This window comes from Hyalella azteca, unplaced genomic scaffold (assembly GCF_000764305.2).
Source record: "Hyalella azteca isolate HAZT.00-mixed unplaced genomic scaffold, Hazt_2.0.2 contig3573, whole genome shotgun sequence".
Classification (NCBI taxonomy): Eukaryota; Metazoa; Arthropoda; class Malacostraca; order Amphipoda; family Hyalellidae; genus Hyalella; species Hyalella azteca.
The window spans coordinates 85,680-97,913 of record NW_025933818.1 but is presented as its reverse complement, the minus strand read 5'-3'; the positions used below and the strand labels follow the sequence as shown (position 1 = coordinate 97,913).

The 12,234-nt window shown below is 37.7% G+C and overlaps 1 protein-coding gene across 1 annotated transcript in view; it reads right to left on the bottom strand.

Annotated features, from left to right (window-relative positions):
- The window catches only part of LOC108667429 (serine/threonine-protein kinase 26), a 45,590-nt gene extending 33,575 nt beyond the window's left edge, over positions 1–12,015 (bottom strand). The window contains exons 1-3 of the mRNA XM_018154453.2: positions 11,991–12,015; positions 7,028–7,272; positions 2,937–2,969 (exon numbers count right to left, since the gene is read on the bottom strand). Of these exons, the coding sequence (XP_018009942.1) occupies positions 2,937–2,969; positions 7,028–7,042 (48 nt within the window). The 5' untranslated portion in view covers positions 7,043–7,272; positions 11,991–12,015. The remainder of the gene's footprint in view (positions 1–2,936; positions 2,970–7,027; positions 7,273–11,990) is intronic.
- Between the last annotated feature and the right edge of the window lie 219 nt (positions 12,016–12,234).

Genomic DNA, 12,234 nt, shown 5'->3' with positions numbered 1-12,234 from the left:
AAAATCATCCTGCAGACCAAACGTCGTTAAAGCGGTCGCTTTTAAGGCCGCGTTAATCCTCGGGCGCAATAGCGTAGGTATATTTAAATTAATACCGACTTGAACCCAGCGGCAACGATACAGCTATAACTAAAGGCCTGGCAGCATTTCTCCCCTAAAATAGCAGTATACGTAAGCAGTTAGAATATAGCCGTCGATACATATGCAACCAAGCACCAACACATAAGCTCTTTGTATGCAACACAACACAGCTGGTATCCTGGTGTGTTATCGACCGTTCGCCTCAACCATAACGAAATGTAACAAAGAAATATATTGACGGCAGCAACTCGATCACAGTAGGTACCGTACGAAGACTCCTCACATTACTTATGTATATGGGCATATTAAAATGCGAACGATAAGAAAGACTTACATTAGTGACGCGTTGCATGGTGATGTCCAAGCGAAGAGTGAGCCGATATTCCACTATAATACCTACATCAACAAGTAGAGCACATAGACACCGTCACTTACTCGCTAGTGGGTACACCTTATCACTGCCGAGCGTTTCATAAGAACGCCTTGTCCAGGCCTGCAATAAGTACACTAGTCACTGAATGCCATAGAACATCTGATAAGCTGCTAATCGCTAGATAAAATGCACTACATGGCCTCACTCAGTCTCCGGTGTACCACGGTCAGGCCAAGACGACGTTTCTTTTCCGCACCTTCCCCAACTCCACATCAATTTGCTTGATCACTAAACCAGTGTCACGTTTATTTTGCATTTCTTAAAGTCAAATAAGATCACTTCGTGTTTTATCCCTAACACGACGTATTATCAATTACATGCTCGAAACTGAAATATTTCGTTCACTTGTAGGACGCGCCGAACACAAAGAAGCAGTGAACACTTAGCGAATACAAATTATGTAACCGTCAACTGTCGCGAAACCGCTGCAGATATTTGTATAGCAATATAATATTTTATAAAAATATATATAAATATATTTTATATAATATGTAATATTTTTTAATAAAATATATGAACTCAGCTCAATAGACTACAATGAATTTCAATATTGAATGAGCAATACGCATTAACCACTTGAACACGGCTGTTTTATAATAACACTTATATATGCTTTATTGACAAAAGAAATGACATCGCGTATATAAATGCATGGCTAGCACAGAAATTATTCAATTCAGTATATTGTTATTCTTCGAAATGAAAATCTTATGAAAAATCAACCAAAAAATTAATTAAATGGAAGACGGCAAAATAATAAGTTTGTAATTTTCTACATCGCCGCCAACGAAAGCGAAGAGGCCACACGTGCCGAGCATAACTCAAATAATTTACTCGGCAAGTGCTAGCCAAAAGCAGGCAGCATCATAACATTCAATTAATGACGCAATACTGAAAAAAAAAGTTCTAATAATATAGGAAGAAAAAAAAACGTAATAATTTTTTGGAGATATAAGTAAGTAAAATTTCTTGGCGCAATCTTTTTGGAGCAAAACTAAATTTGAAGATTTAGCCGGGCTTCCGGCAGACTCGTAGGCAGTCAGCTGGACTGCCAACAGACTCGTGGGCAGTCAGCTGGACTGCCGACAGACTCGTAGGCAGTCAGCTGGGCTGCCAACAGACTCGTAGGCAGTCAGCTGGACTGCCAACAGACTCGTAGGTACAGACTCGTAGGCAGTCAGCTGGGCTGCCGACAGACTCGTAGGCAGTCAGCTGGGCTGCCGACAGACTCGTAGGCAGTCAGCTGGGCTGCCGACAGACTCGTAGGCAGACAGCTGGGCTGCCGACAGACTCGTAGGCAGTCAGCTGGGCTGCCGACAGACTCGTAGGCAGTGAGCTGGGCTGCCGACAGACTCGTAGGCAGTGAGCTGGGCTGCCGACAGACTCTACACAGCCAATCAAGCTGCTAACAATCACGTAGAGTCGTAGACTACCCGTCGGTGGCTAACAGACACACAAAGAAGGGGCAGAATAATCCAGACAGTGGATTGCGTCGCGGCTGAGAACTTCTAGCTAAATAAGCAGCAGGCCGCACGCGTACTGAGTAACTGCAAAGCTGTTATAGACGCCACCGACAGGAGCAGAGCGAGCCATGCGGGTGATCAATACAGTCAACACTTAACTGCATCAACCATCACGCTCTATTATATGCAATAGCTTGGAAACATTATGCATGGCTGGTGGGAGAATGCCAGAAAAAATATATATATAATTAATACATGGTTTGCAAACGAATTAAAAACTTATAGGTTGTAGTGTTCAAGAAATTGAGCAAGCGACTGTAACATTTAGATCATGATAATCATAAAGGACAATGCGAGTAATAATATCTTAATTAAATTGCTGGCGAAAGCAGAGAGATGAAGTACGACCAATCATTACCTAACTATGTAGCTAATTACGACTAGGCGGTTCGTTACGTTTGTAATATCAATTTTATAGTTTCATTTTCAAACTGAAATACGCGTCTATTGTAATTTGTCCTTATAACATTCTTAATGCAACTTGTAAGAGAATAATATTGATTATTCTCTTGATTATTGATTGCCTGACTCTAGAAAAAAGATTGTGTGCTGGACATAAAAAAAATAAAAAACGATTGCAGGACTTCTTGTTTCACTTCTAACAAAATAAATCGCACAATACACATCCTGCCACACACGAATAACAGAACTGAACTTCACAGCAGTCTTTCCTGCAGCAGAATGTCTAGAAAGGAACAAATACACTGGCCAGCTGTACAATGAGTTTCTTGCCGATAGTCGTTTCTTTTCTATTGTGACTAGGCGGGATTTTCCATGTGAACCTCAAAAGATTGCAGGTTAAAAGGCCACAATTATTGTAATTTACAAAAATCAAACCCCTTAGCTGCCCGTCATGCAACACAATAACGACTTTTTTGAAAGAGGCTTGCAATACTCACCATTTTAGCTTCCTTGTGAGGGTCTGCAACAGCCTGTGAAGAAAATAGGCAGATATATTGGTATTCTTCGAAATGAAAAATTTATGAGAAGATCAACCAATAAATCGCGAGTAAACAATGGATGAATATCAAGCAGAACATGCAATGGTTACCGTTAGCTTATGTACCCAGGTAATTATTACACAGAGAGCTTTCAAATGTGGAGTATATTCACCTATCAAGTAATGCTAACTGCTAGCGGTGCATCTAAAAACATACATCATAAACTAAGAAACAAAATAAATTAGAATCCCGGGGCACTGTCATGACCTAGTGAAGGGACAAGATGGAATTCACAACAATAACAACATTAGAAGCGTAAAAAACCAGCGGCATTCACGATGGCAATTTGCTGCTAAGAGGCCCAGAAATAACTACCTGCCATGGCTGCACCATATCGCGTTGCAGGATCATGTGCACCTCAAGGTATTAATGCGTGATCATGGCAGTGGATAGAAACTCGCAGCACAGCGCCTTGCTTCCTGAATTAATAGGAAGACTTTGACATGCGCTGTGTGGGCATGAAAAGGGGCATGTACTACGAGAGGTGCTGTGTGGGCATGAAAAGGGGCATGTGCAACGAGAGGTGCTGTGTGGGCATGAGAAGAGAGCTGTGCTACGAGAGGAGCTGTGTTGGTAAGAACAAAATGTCTATTGTGGGGATATATATATAATACAATAAATAATACGAGTCTGTGTGTTTAAGTTATAAGATCACAACACCAAAATTGTCCAGGTAAAGCTAAGAAATAGAAGGCGCGATTAAAATAAATATAGTCCATTGACGTGAAGGCAGCTATAAATGTGCATAAAGTGATTCATAGTTTTCAATCTGGTCCTAGTTGCCAACCAATTTTGCACTCTCAGGGATAAGCTCTGCATTATGTAGCTTTCTTGGTAATTTGCACCAGAGGACATAACGCTTGACTCGTGTTGACGCATTGGCAAGGTGTAGGGGTATAGGGACTTGACGATTGAACAGGGTATGGGACTGGTTAAATCATTTTTTTATTTTTGATAGCCGAACGTTTTAGCTTATTCCTCCTATGTAAATTAGCTAAATTTGAGTCACTGATTCTAACACAAAATAAAAATAAGAATAAATCTACTAAGCAAACAAAATTGAATGAAAATCAAAATTCCGTCATAGCATATAGGTAGTAGTACATTCATCAATATCTATTTGGAGCCAGGCATAGGAAATATATACCTAGTGGTCATTGAAACATGCATTAATGATATACATCCACCCATAAGCGTGGTCGAATTGGCGAAGGAAAATCTCTTCTCAATTTCGCACCTCATTTCACTCAGCAATCTGAGGAGGCTCCAACAAAAATGTTCGTGTATTCCAGCAAAGTGAAATGCTTTTCCACAAAGGTTCTCAAAGTGGCATTCAAGTTTGATAAATTCAAACTGACCTATCTTCACTCCTCTATTTACTGAACACTCTTTGCTTCTGTATGTGATCACTTATACTAGGCAAGCTTGCTCATGTGTGGCACATCTTGATATTTGCGGTAGGTATTAATTAAATCAGATAGTTTAACTGAAATTTATGGACAGGAATCTGGCATAGTACCAGTCTACTGTTACATAATATAGAACATGAACAAGTACAAATTAATTAGACTGCAGAATTATTTTATCAGAAGCTTTCGTCTGTAGTCAAAAATGGAGCAAAGATAGTGCAGAAGGTTTGATAATTTCCACCAGTGACCAGGTACCAATGCTGGTATTCACACAAAGGAGCAACCAATGCTGGTATTCACACAGGAGCAACCAATGCTGGTATTCACACAGGAGCAACCAATGCTGGTAATCACACAGGAGCAACCAATGCTGGTATTCACACAGGAGCAACCAATGCTGGTAATCACACAGGAGCAACCAATGCTGGTAATCACACAGGAGCAACCAATGCTGGTATTCACACAGGAGCAACCAATACCTACTGATAACACAGGAATAATGACAATTGAACACAAGGCACACAGAATCCTGAGCTAAACACTCACCTGAACACAGGCATAACATACAGGCTAGATTTACCTATTATGCTAGTCTATAATTTCCTAAGTAACCACATGAGCCTTTATGAGGCAACCACTTGAGCCTAGTAATGCAGCTAACTGGAATAATGTAATTCTGAATATAACAATAAATTTGGAATTTCACATTTCATTGAATCTCAATTAAATTCAAATATTTTTTATCCTATGCAACACAAAATAAAACTGCTAAAAGTTTTGAAAACACACATATGAAGAATCTCAAGGATGTACCAGCTATTGCATTCAGATTTTCTTTACTTTTAATATTGAGAAGAATGAATAATGAATTAAGTAAGGAGGTACCAGTAGTTCATCAGCGTAGGTATAGGCATTTCAGGTTAACTAATAACTAATAATTGAATCTTAAATGAATGATGGACATAATTATTGATCAAAAAGTAGGAGCAAGTGCACCAGTCATATCCGATACCACACATTTCTATGAAATGCACACCTTGGAAATAATTATAGATAACCAGTAGTTTCTGAAAGCAAGAAAATCTCCAGGCCAACCAATTAAAAAATATTTTAACAGAAAAAATGAGAAAACACTTGATTTAGACACCACTCACTTGAGTAGAACAACACTGGGCTGAATATTTGTATATACATTAATGATGATAACTTTCCCGGATTGCAATTATGAGTTTGCACATAAAGACATTTCTTTCAGGAGCGCTATTGGTACACACAGAGTACTAACAGAAAAGAAAGGGCTTTGAAATTCAGTTCAGAAACATATGCAAAGTTATTTTAAAATCTAAATGATGGACCCAATCTAATAAATTTGTATTTATTCAAGTATAAATATAAAACGAATAATTTATACATCAATGGAAAGAGAAAGATTCAATCTTTTCTTATATATCATAAATGTTCAATATGTTCCCCTTGTGATGCCCTTCTAACATCTAAACGGTAGCCAAACTTGCCCAACACGCAAGAAAGCACATCATCTGTTACAAGTGAACCGTAGCAGGGATACGGTTCTTCAGATCAACCAGAGTTACTGGTAGAGGCGGGACGTAAACAGAGTTGCTGGTAGAGGCGTGACAGAAATAGAGCTGCTGGTAGAGGCGGGACGTAAACAGAATTGCTGGTAGAGACGGGACATAAACAGAGTTGCTGGTAAAGGCGTGACGTAAATAGCGCTGCTGGTAGAGACGGGACGTAAACAGAGTTGCTGGTAGAGGCCGGACGTAAACAGAGTTGCTGGTAGAGGCCGGACGTAAACAGAGTTGCTGGTAGAGGCGGGACGTAAACAGAGTTGCTGGTAGAGGCGGGACGTAAACAGAGTTGCTGGTAGAGGCGGGACGTAAACAGAGTTGCTGGTAGAGGCGGGACGTAAACAGAGTTGCTAGTAGAGGCAGGACAAAAATAGAGTTGCTGGTAGAGGCGGGAGGTAAACAGAGAGTTGCTGGTAGAGGCGGGGCGTAAACAGAGTTGCTGGTAGAGGCGGGACGTAAACAGAGTTGCTTGTAGAGGCGGGACGTAAACAGAGTTGCTGGTAGAGGCGGGACGTAAACAGCTTCCTTGGCGTAACCCATAAGAAATTAGTCACATGGGGTGAGATCAGGTGATCTCGGTGGCCAAAGTGTAGAGCCAGAGCTTCATTTCCTATGCATCCTACCCAATGTTTGGGAAGTGACTAATTCAATAAGTTTGGGACATCAAGATGCTAATGGGGCAGATAATTACACATTTGAATAGGCTAAAAAAAAACTTTGAATTTTTCTCTTCCCATTGTTGTATAAATTTTTCATTTTGAATTTATTATCAAATAAATGCAAATTTATTATATTATCATTTAAAATAACGAAGTATATATATACCTGATTTTTTACACTAAATTTCAATAATATATATAAGTTTACCTTTCTCATGAAAAAATTCCTGAGAGGTCAGTTTGTAAGTGTTGAGGGACGAAACAAAAATTCTCAGTGCACATGCACCACTTGAATAGCTCTAAGAAGTGTAGGTAACACGTTTGACACTCACTTCATTAAATGCCATGGTGTGCAGCAGGTGAGTGGCACCAGCAGCAGTAAGAGCGCACAGCTCCTACAGCAAAGCCAGGCTGATCACAGAAAAGGCAGCAGAGGCAGAGCTGCTCTTGACATCTGAAGTCTCCTTGTACGCTGAAGTTTCCAACATCACTTGGTGATCACCCAACAAATATCAGCACAGGCTCTGCTATGTCTTCCTATCAGATTTTTGCTGTAGGTTAAATGTATAAATAACATCTGAAAAAACAATCAAAATTAGGAGGAGCAGCCAACATGTTAATACATCCGAATCAAGCAGTAAAAGTTAGGGTTAGACTAAATTACCACATTTTTCTTGACTTCGTTTTGCGTCTGTCTGTCATCAAAAGTTCAAACCTTAATTTGAAGCACTTCTAACAAAACAAATATTTTTCAATAAAAAAAAACACTAAAAATTCACGGTTTGGAATTGATGTTTTTCTCGAACATCCATACTTGCCAACCCTGGAAATTGATTTGAATTGCTAAAATTGCTAACTAAAAAGTAGAAAATAAATAAATATAAAAAATATTTTTAAAAACCATGTTTTTCTGTTTTTTTCATAACTAAAAATGGTGAAATAAAACAAATAAAAAAACTTTTAACAACCACGTTTTCTTAATGGACAAAAAAGAAAAACATTTACTCTTACATAACATTACAAAACATTTTACACAACTTAAATGTTATGTAAGAGTAAAGGTTTTTCTTTTTTGTCCGTTGAGAAAATGTGGTTTTAAATTTTTTTCATTTGTTTTATTTAAATATATTACAGTAACATTGATTTTGAACATGAACTTGAACATTTGGACAATGGCTTCTCACCTTCACCATACATTATTTATATATAAAAAATAAAATTTTACCTTCAATGTACCACAATTTGATATGCAATCAAATGATGGTGCAGTATATGAAATAAATCATTTGGTCCCTTTCAAATAACATTGTTAAGGTATATAATGTATATAGTATATACATATCATCAATTCAGTACTAATTGCAGTTGTACTGAGAAAAAAAGAAATGAATTACCAATTTTGGAAGCACTATGAAGTTATGAACAACAAATATTCAATATTCATTTTAGCAAACATTGTGAGTCTACAAATTTGACTCAATAAAATGTAACAATACTATGACTGAGCCAAAATATTGGAGCTGATTGCTAAATGGTAGGAAGATTTATGGGCTTGGCAATTGGCATCTCATGTATTAAAGTAACCCCATACCTTGCTGCACAGACCCTCTGGCTCAATTTGCTCAAAGTAGACCAGTTCCACACTCAGGAAGATGTATATAAACGGGGAAATTTATCGCGTAAATCAATCTAATTATATTTTTTCGCGCAGACGTTTGTGCAAATCACGGTCATTGATTCTGCGCCGCGCAGCACTCAGCACGGGCCGCGGAACCGTCCGACACAGTTCTGATTTAGACACAGTTTTCATCTGAATGGAATGGCAACATCGTCTGTAGATGATTTCAAGTAACGCTGAACCAGCATTGCCAGATGGTATATTTCTATACCAGATTTCACAAATCTGGTATTTTCAAGAGGTGTCTGGTGTGAATATTTTAGATCTTGTATATATGCCTAAATCTGGTATTTTTCTGGTATTTTCTGACTTACTGCAAATTTACTGCATTTAGTTCCACCTCTGAAGTTTGAACTTCCTCCAGTGTAGGCGTGAATTTTATTATTATTTATATGAATTGCCTTCAGAGCGGCGCGATTAGAGCTTTCCCGCCATTTTTGGAACCGCAAGTTTACCGCAAGTTTTCATGTCAACGGGAACTTGAACACCACAGCAGAGAGTATTTTATGCAGCTAATGAATTTCGCAAACTTTGCTGGAAGAGAGATTATTGAATTTTAGAAAAAAGGCGGGATAATTCAATGAAGGCTGGTGGCAGAGCTGCAATCTTGATACTCTATTGTGATTCGTGCTATGATAACCTACGTAACAATTTTCATATGATAGTTATAATTTTTGCACATTCAAAGTACACATGACATAACATAATGCACCCAGATTTGGAAACCATTATTGCTCAAATGAAGCAAAAATAAATGACAGACCATTGACTTATCTTGCAAATATATATATTCATATTATGTATAACATAGCATAATTACGCTCTGTAATTATGCCATATTGACCTAATTTGTATAGTCCATTTACGCGCATTGTTATTAGGTATTGATTGTGTCGATTTTGCCGGCCAGGAGGATGTCGGTAATGTAAATGTAGTCACAACATTGGCACGCAGGATCGTACTGTTGACATGCAGGTTCATACCCTACTTGCCGCAACCAGTCCAGTCATTCATTAGAAGGCACCGATGGCACATCTAAAGCCATGTTGCCTTCTTTAGTTCTGTAATTCATGTCTGATTGAATTGTGATCTATGAATGAATATTCATTACTGTGCTGACACTTAGAACCTGAGTCCTGAGTTGACGCGGTAGCAATCTAGTTAACTCGTATCCAACCACAACACAGTGCGGATACACGTTTGTATGTACGGTCAATGTGATTACATAATTTGCATTGCCGCGCGTCCATATTTAAACTATTTTAGCTTTCTAAAAGTATGGCGCTGTCGGCGCACGGCGCATTTTTTTTACCGGCATAGTACGGCGCACCGCGCAGGTCATTAAAATGACAATATAAATTCCCGCGCACCTGGCACATCATCCTGACTATGGGACCAGTTAAGTTTACTGGTCCACTTATTGGACAGATTTGGACTCATTATTATGATGAGTCCAGGACATAAACAGAGTTACGACCTGGTTCTTGGTGAAACGTCTATTTTTTTATATTTACTAACATTTTCGGTTTATGATCATTTACTTCTGTTATCTCACGTTGTTCATAGTCTTTTTTCCGTAATCAAATTAATTTTTTTCTAGAAATATTTTAATCATCTTTTGCATGAATTTCATATATCTCAATTTTGCTTCTAAGCTGATGTGGTGTGTGGACTCATAAATGAACTAAAAATTTTAAAATAATTCTCTGCTTTGCCACCAAGAAATTATTATGTGAAATCTACTGCTATTTAGATTATTAGTGGCCAGATGCCACTAACTTTGCCAGCAGCACTTAAGTTGTCAGCGTTTAATAGAAAGAATCTATTTTATAAACAAAACTGAACCACATCTTTCTAGCCTTTACCAAGTGATGTTTAGAATGGATACTGTAAAATGGGGTAACTTAGACTGGCGGGGTAACTTAGACCACTTTTCCTTTTTTTACAAAAACCCCCACAACTCAAAAACTATTTGACATAGAAAAATTTTGTCAATGGGCATTAAAGGCCTAATACTGAGGCTACATTACACAATAGAAAGATTTAAAAAGTTTGCATATCTAATAGGTTAAAAAATTAAAAATGTGACCCATGAAAAAAAGCTATTATTTAAAGCCTGTCAGAGTACCCACTCCATTTTTTTATTTTTTGGTTAAATGACTCCAGGTTTTTTATGCATTGTAGTAGAACTCTTCTAGTTACATATGCAAATGACAAATTTTAGGAAAGTGTCATAGTTTGCAAATGGGGGGTGCCGCCCCCAAATGGGGTAACTTAGACCACCTAATGTCAGCCCTGATGGGGTAACATAGACCAGCTTGGAAGTTAATATAAAATTACCATATATAACATATTTTATGTTTAACAGCCTATTTATGTTTTTTCTTTATGTTTCAGGCTCTACAGAGTCTTATATATGGTAATTTTAACTTAATATCCAAGCCAGTCAATATTACCCCATCAGGACTGCCATTAGGTAGTCACATTTCCCTCATTATGGGGTGGCGCCCCCCATTTGCAAACTATGACACTTTCCTCAAGTTTGTCATTTGCATATGTAACGAGAAGAGTTCTACTACAATGCACCAAAACCTAGAGTTATTTGGAGTTATTTTACCAAAAAAAATAATTGATTTTACCACCCGGTCTAAGTTACCCCAAGAGCTGGGGTAACAAAGACCATCACTTTTTTTGAAATTACATAAAGACTATGAGAGGCAGGAGCCAGCAATTTATGGTGAGTGAAGCTAGAGTATGGACCTGTATTTTGCATGTTTCAATTCAAGTTTAATTTTGCTAGTAAGAAAATGGCATCATTTATAAGAAAAAAAGTGGTCTAAGTTACCCCATTTTACGGTACCATACCAGAAATCCAGAATTATTATACACCAGATGCAGATAGGCTAATAAGTATCAGTTTAAATTTTGAGTAGGAGATAGGGTCATAGGGAAATTAAAATTGAACTGATTCTAAAAAAAATCTCTGGTTTGCCAATTGCCACCATCATGTTTTTTAATTATTTGAAATAAAATGAAAGCCATAATGAATGTACTTTAGAAGAAAAAATCTCACCTTGACTAAATCTAAAGCTATTTGGAATTTGGATGAGTGATAGCCAGCATTATATTATTATTCTGCATATTACTAGAGAAGACAGGTAGTAACATAATATGATATACCTACCTAAAGAGGTGATTCATCGTCAAACTTGTTTTTAATCCTGCTGGAAATAAACTGACATAACAGATTTATTTTGTTCATCTTATTGGTAGTAATAGCAGAAAGCAGTTTTCTTCGAATTTTCACCTTGAGTCAAAAATATTTCATTCGTTGAGTTTGCGATCACGCCAAACAACTTCCTATGTAGTGTAACTGAGTAACTGTAATCGGTGCTTGCGGAAAAACAGGGCAGCGAGAACATTGGCCTACTTAAAACTAAAAGTTGAAGAAAATTGTAAGCTATATTAATAATGATTCCGCACTTTACAGTGTGAAAACACTAATCTTGAAGTCAGTTTTTATGGAATGTGCTCAACTATTCTCTATTAGGACAAGACTCCCAATTTTTCCAGGACACGTCATTTTCCTAGCACAAGAGCCGCGTAGAGTCACGTACCTGGCACAACACTTGTGAACTGTCAAGCGCCATATTGAATCAACCTGCCGCGCTATAATACACACACTCGAATCAAAACATTGCGCTTGAAAAACTAGTTTTGAGTTCTTAATTTTATTTAGAAACTTTTGCGATGAGATTTAATAAATTAGCAATTTTTCAAAAAAATGTACGGGTTTAACTTTTCCTAAACGATATTTTCGCTACCTTATCATATTATTATCGTATAAGGTGTCCTGTTTCC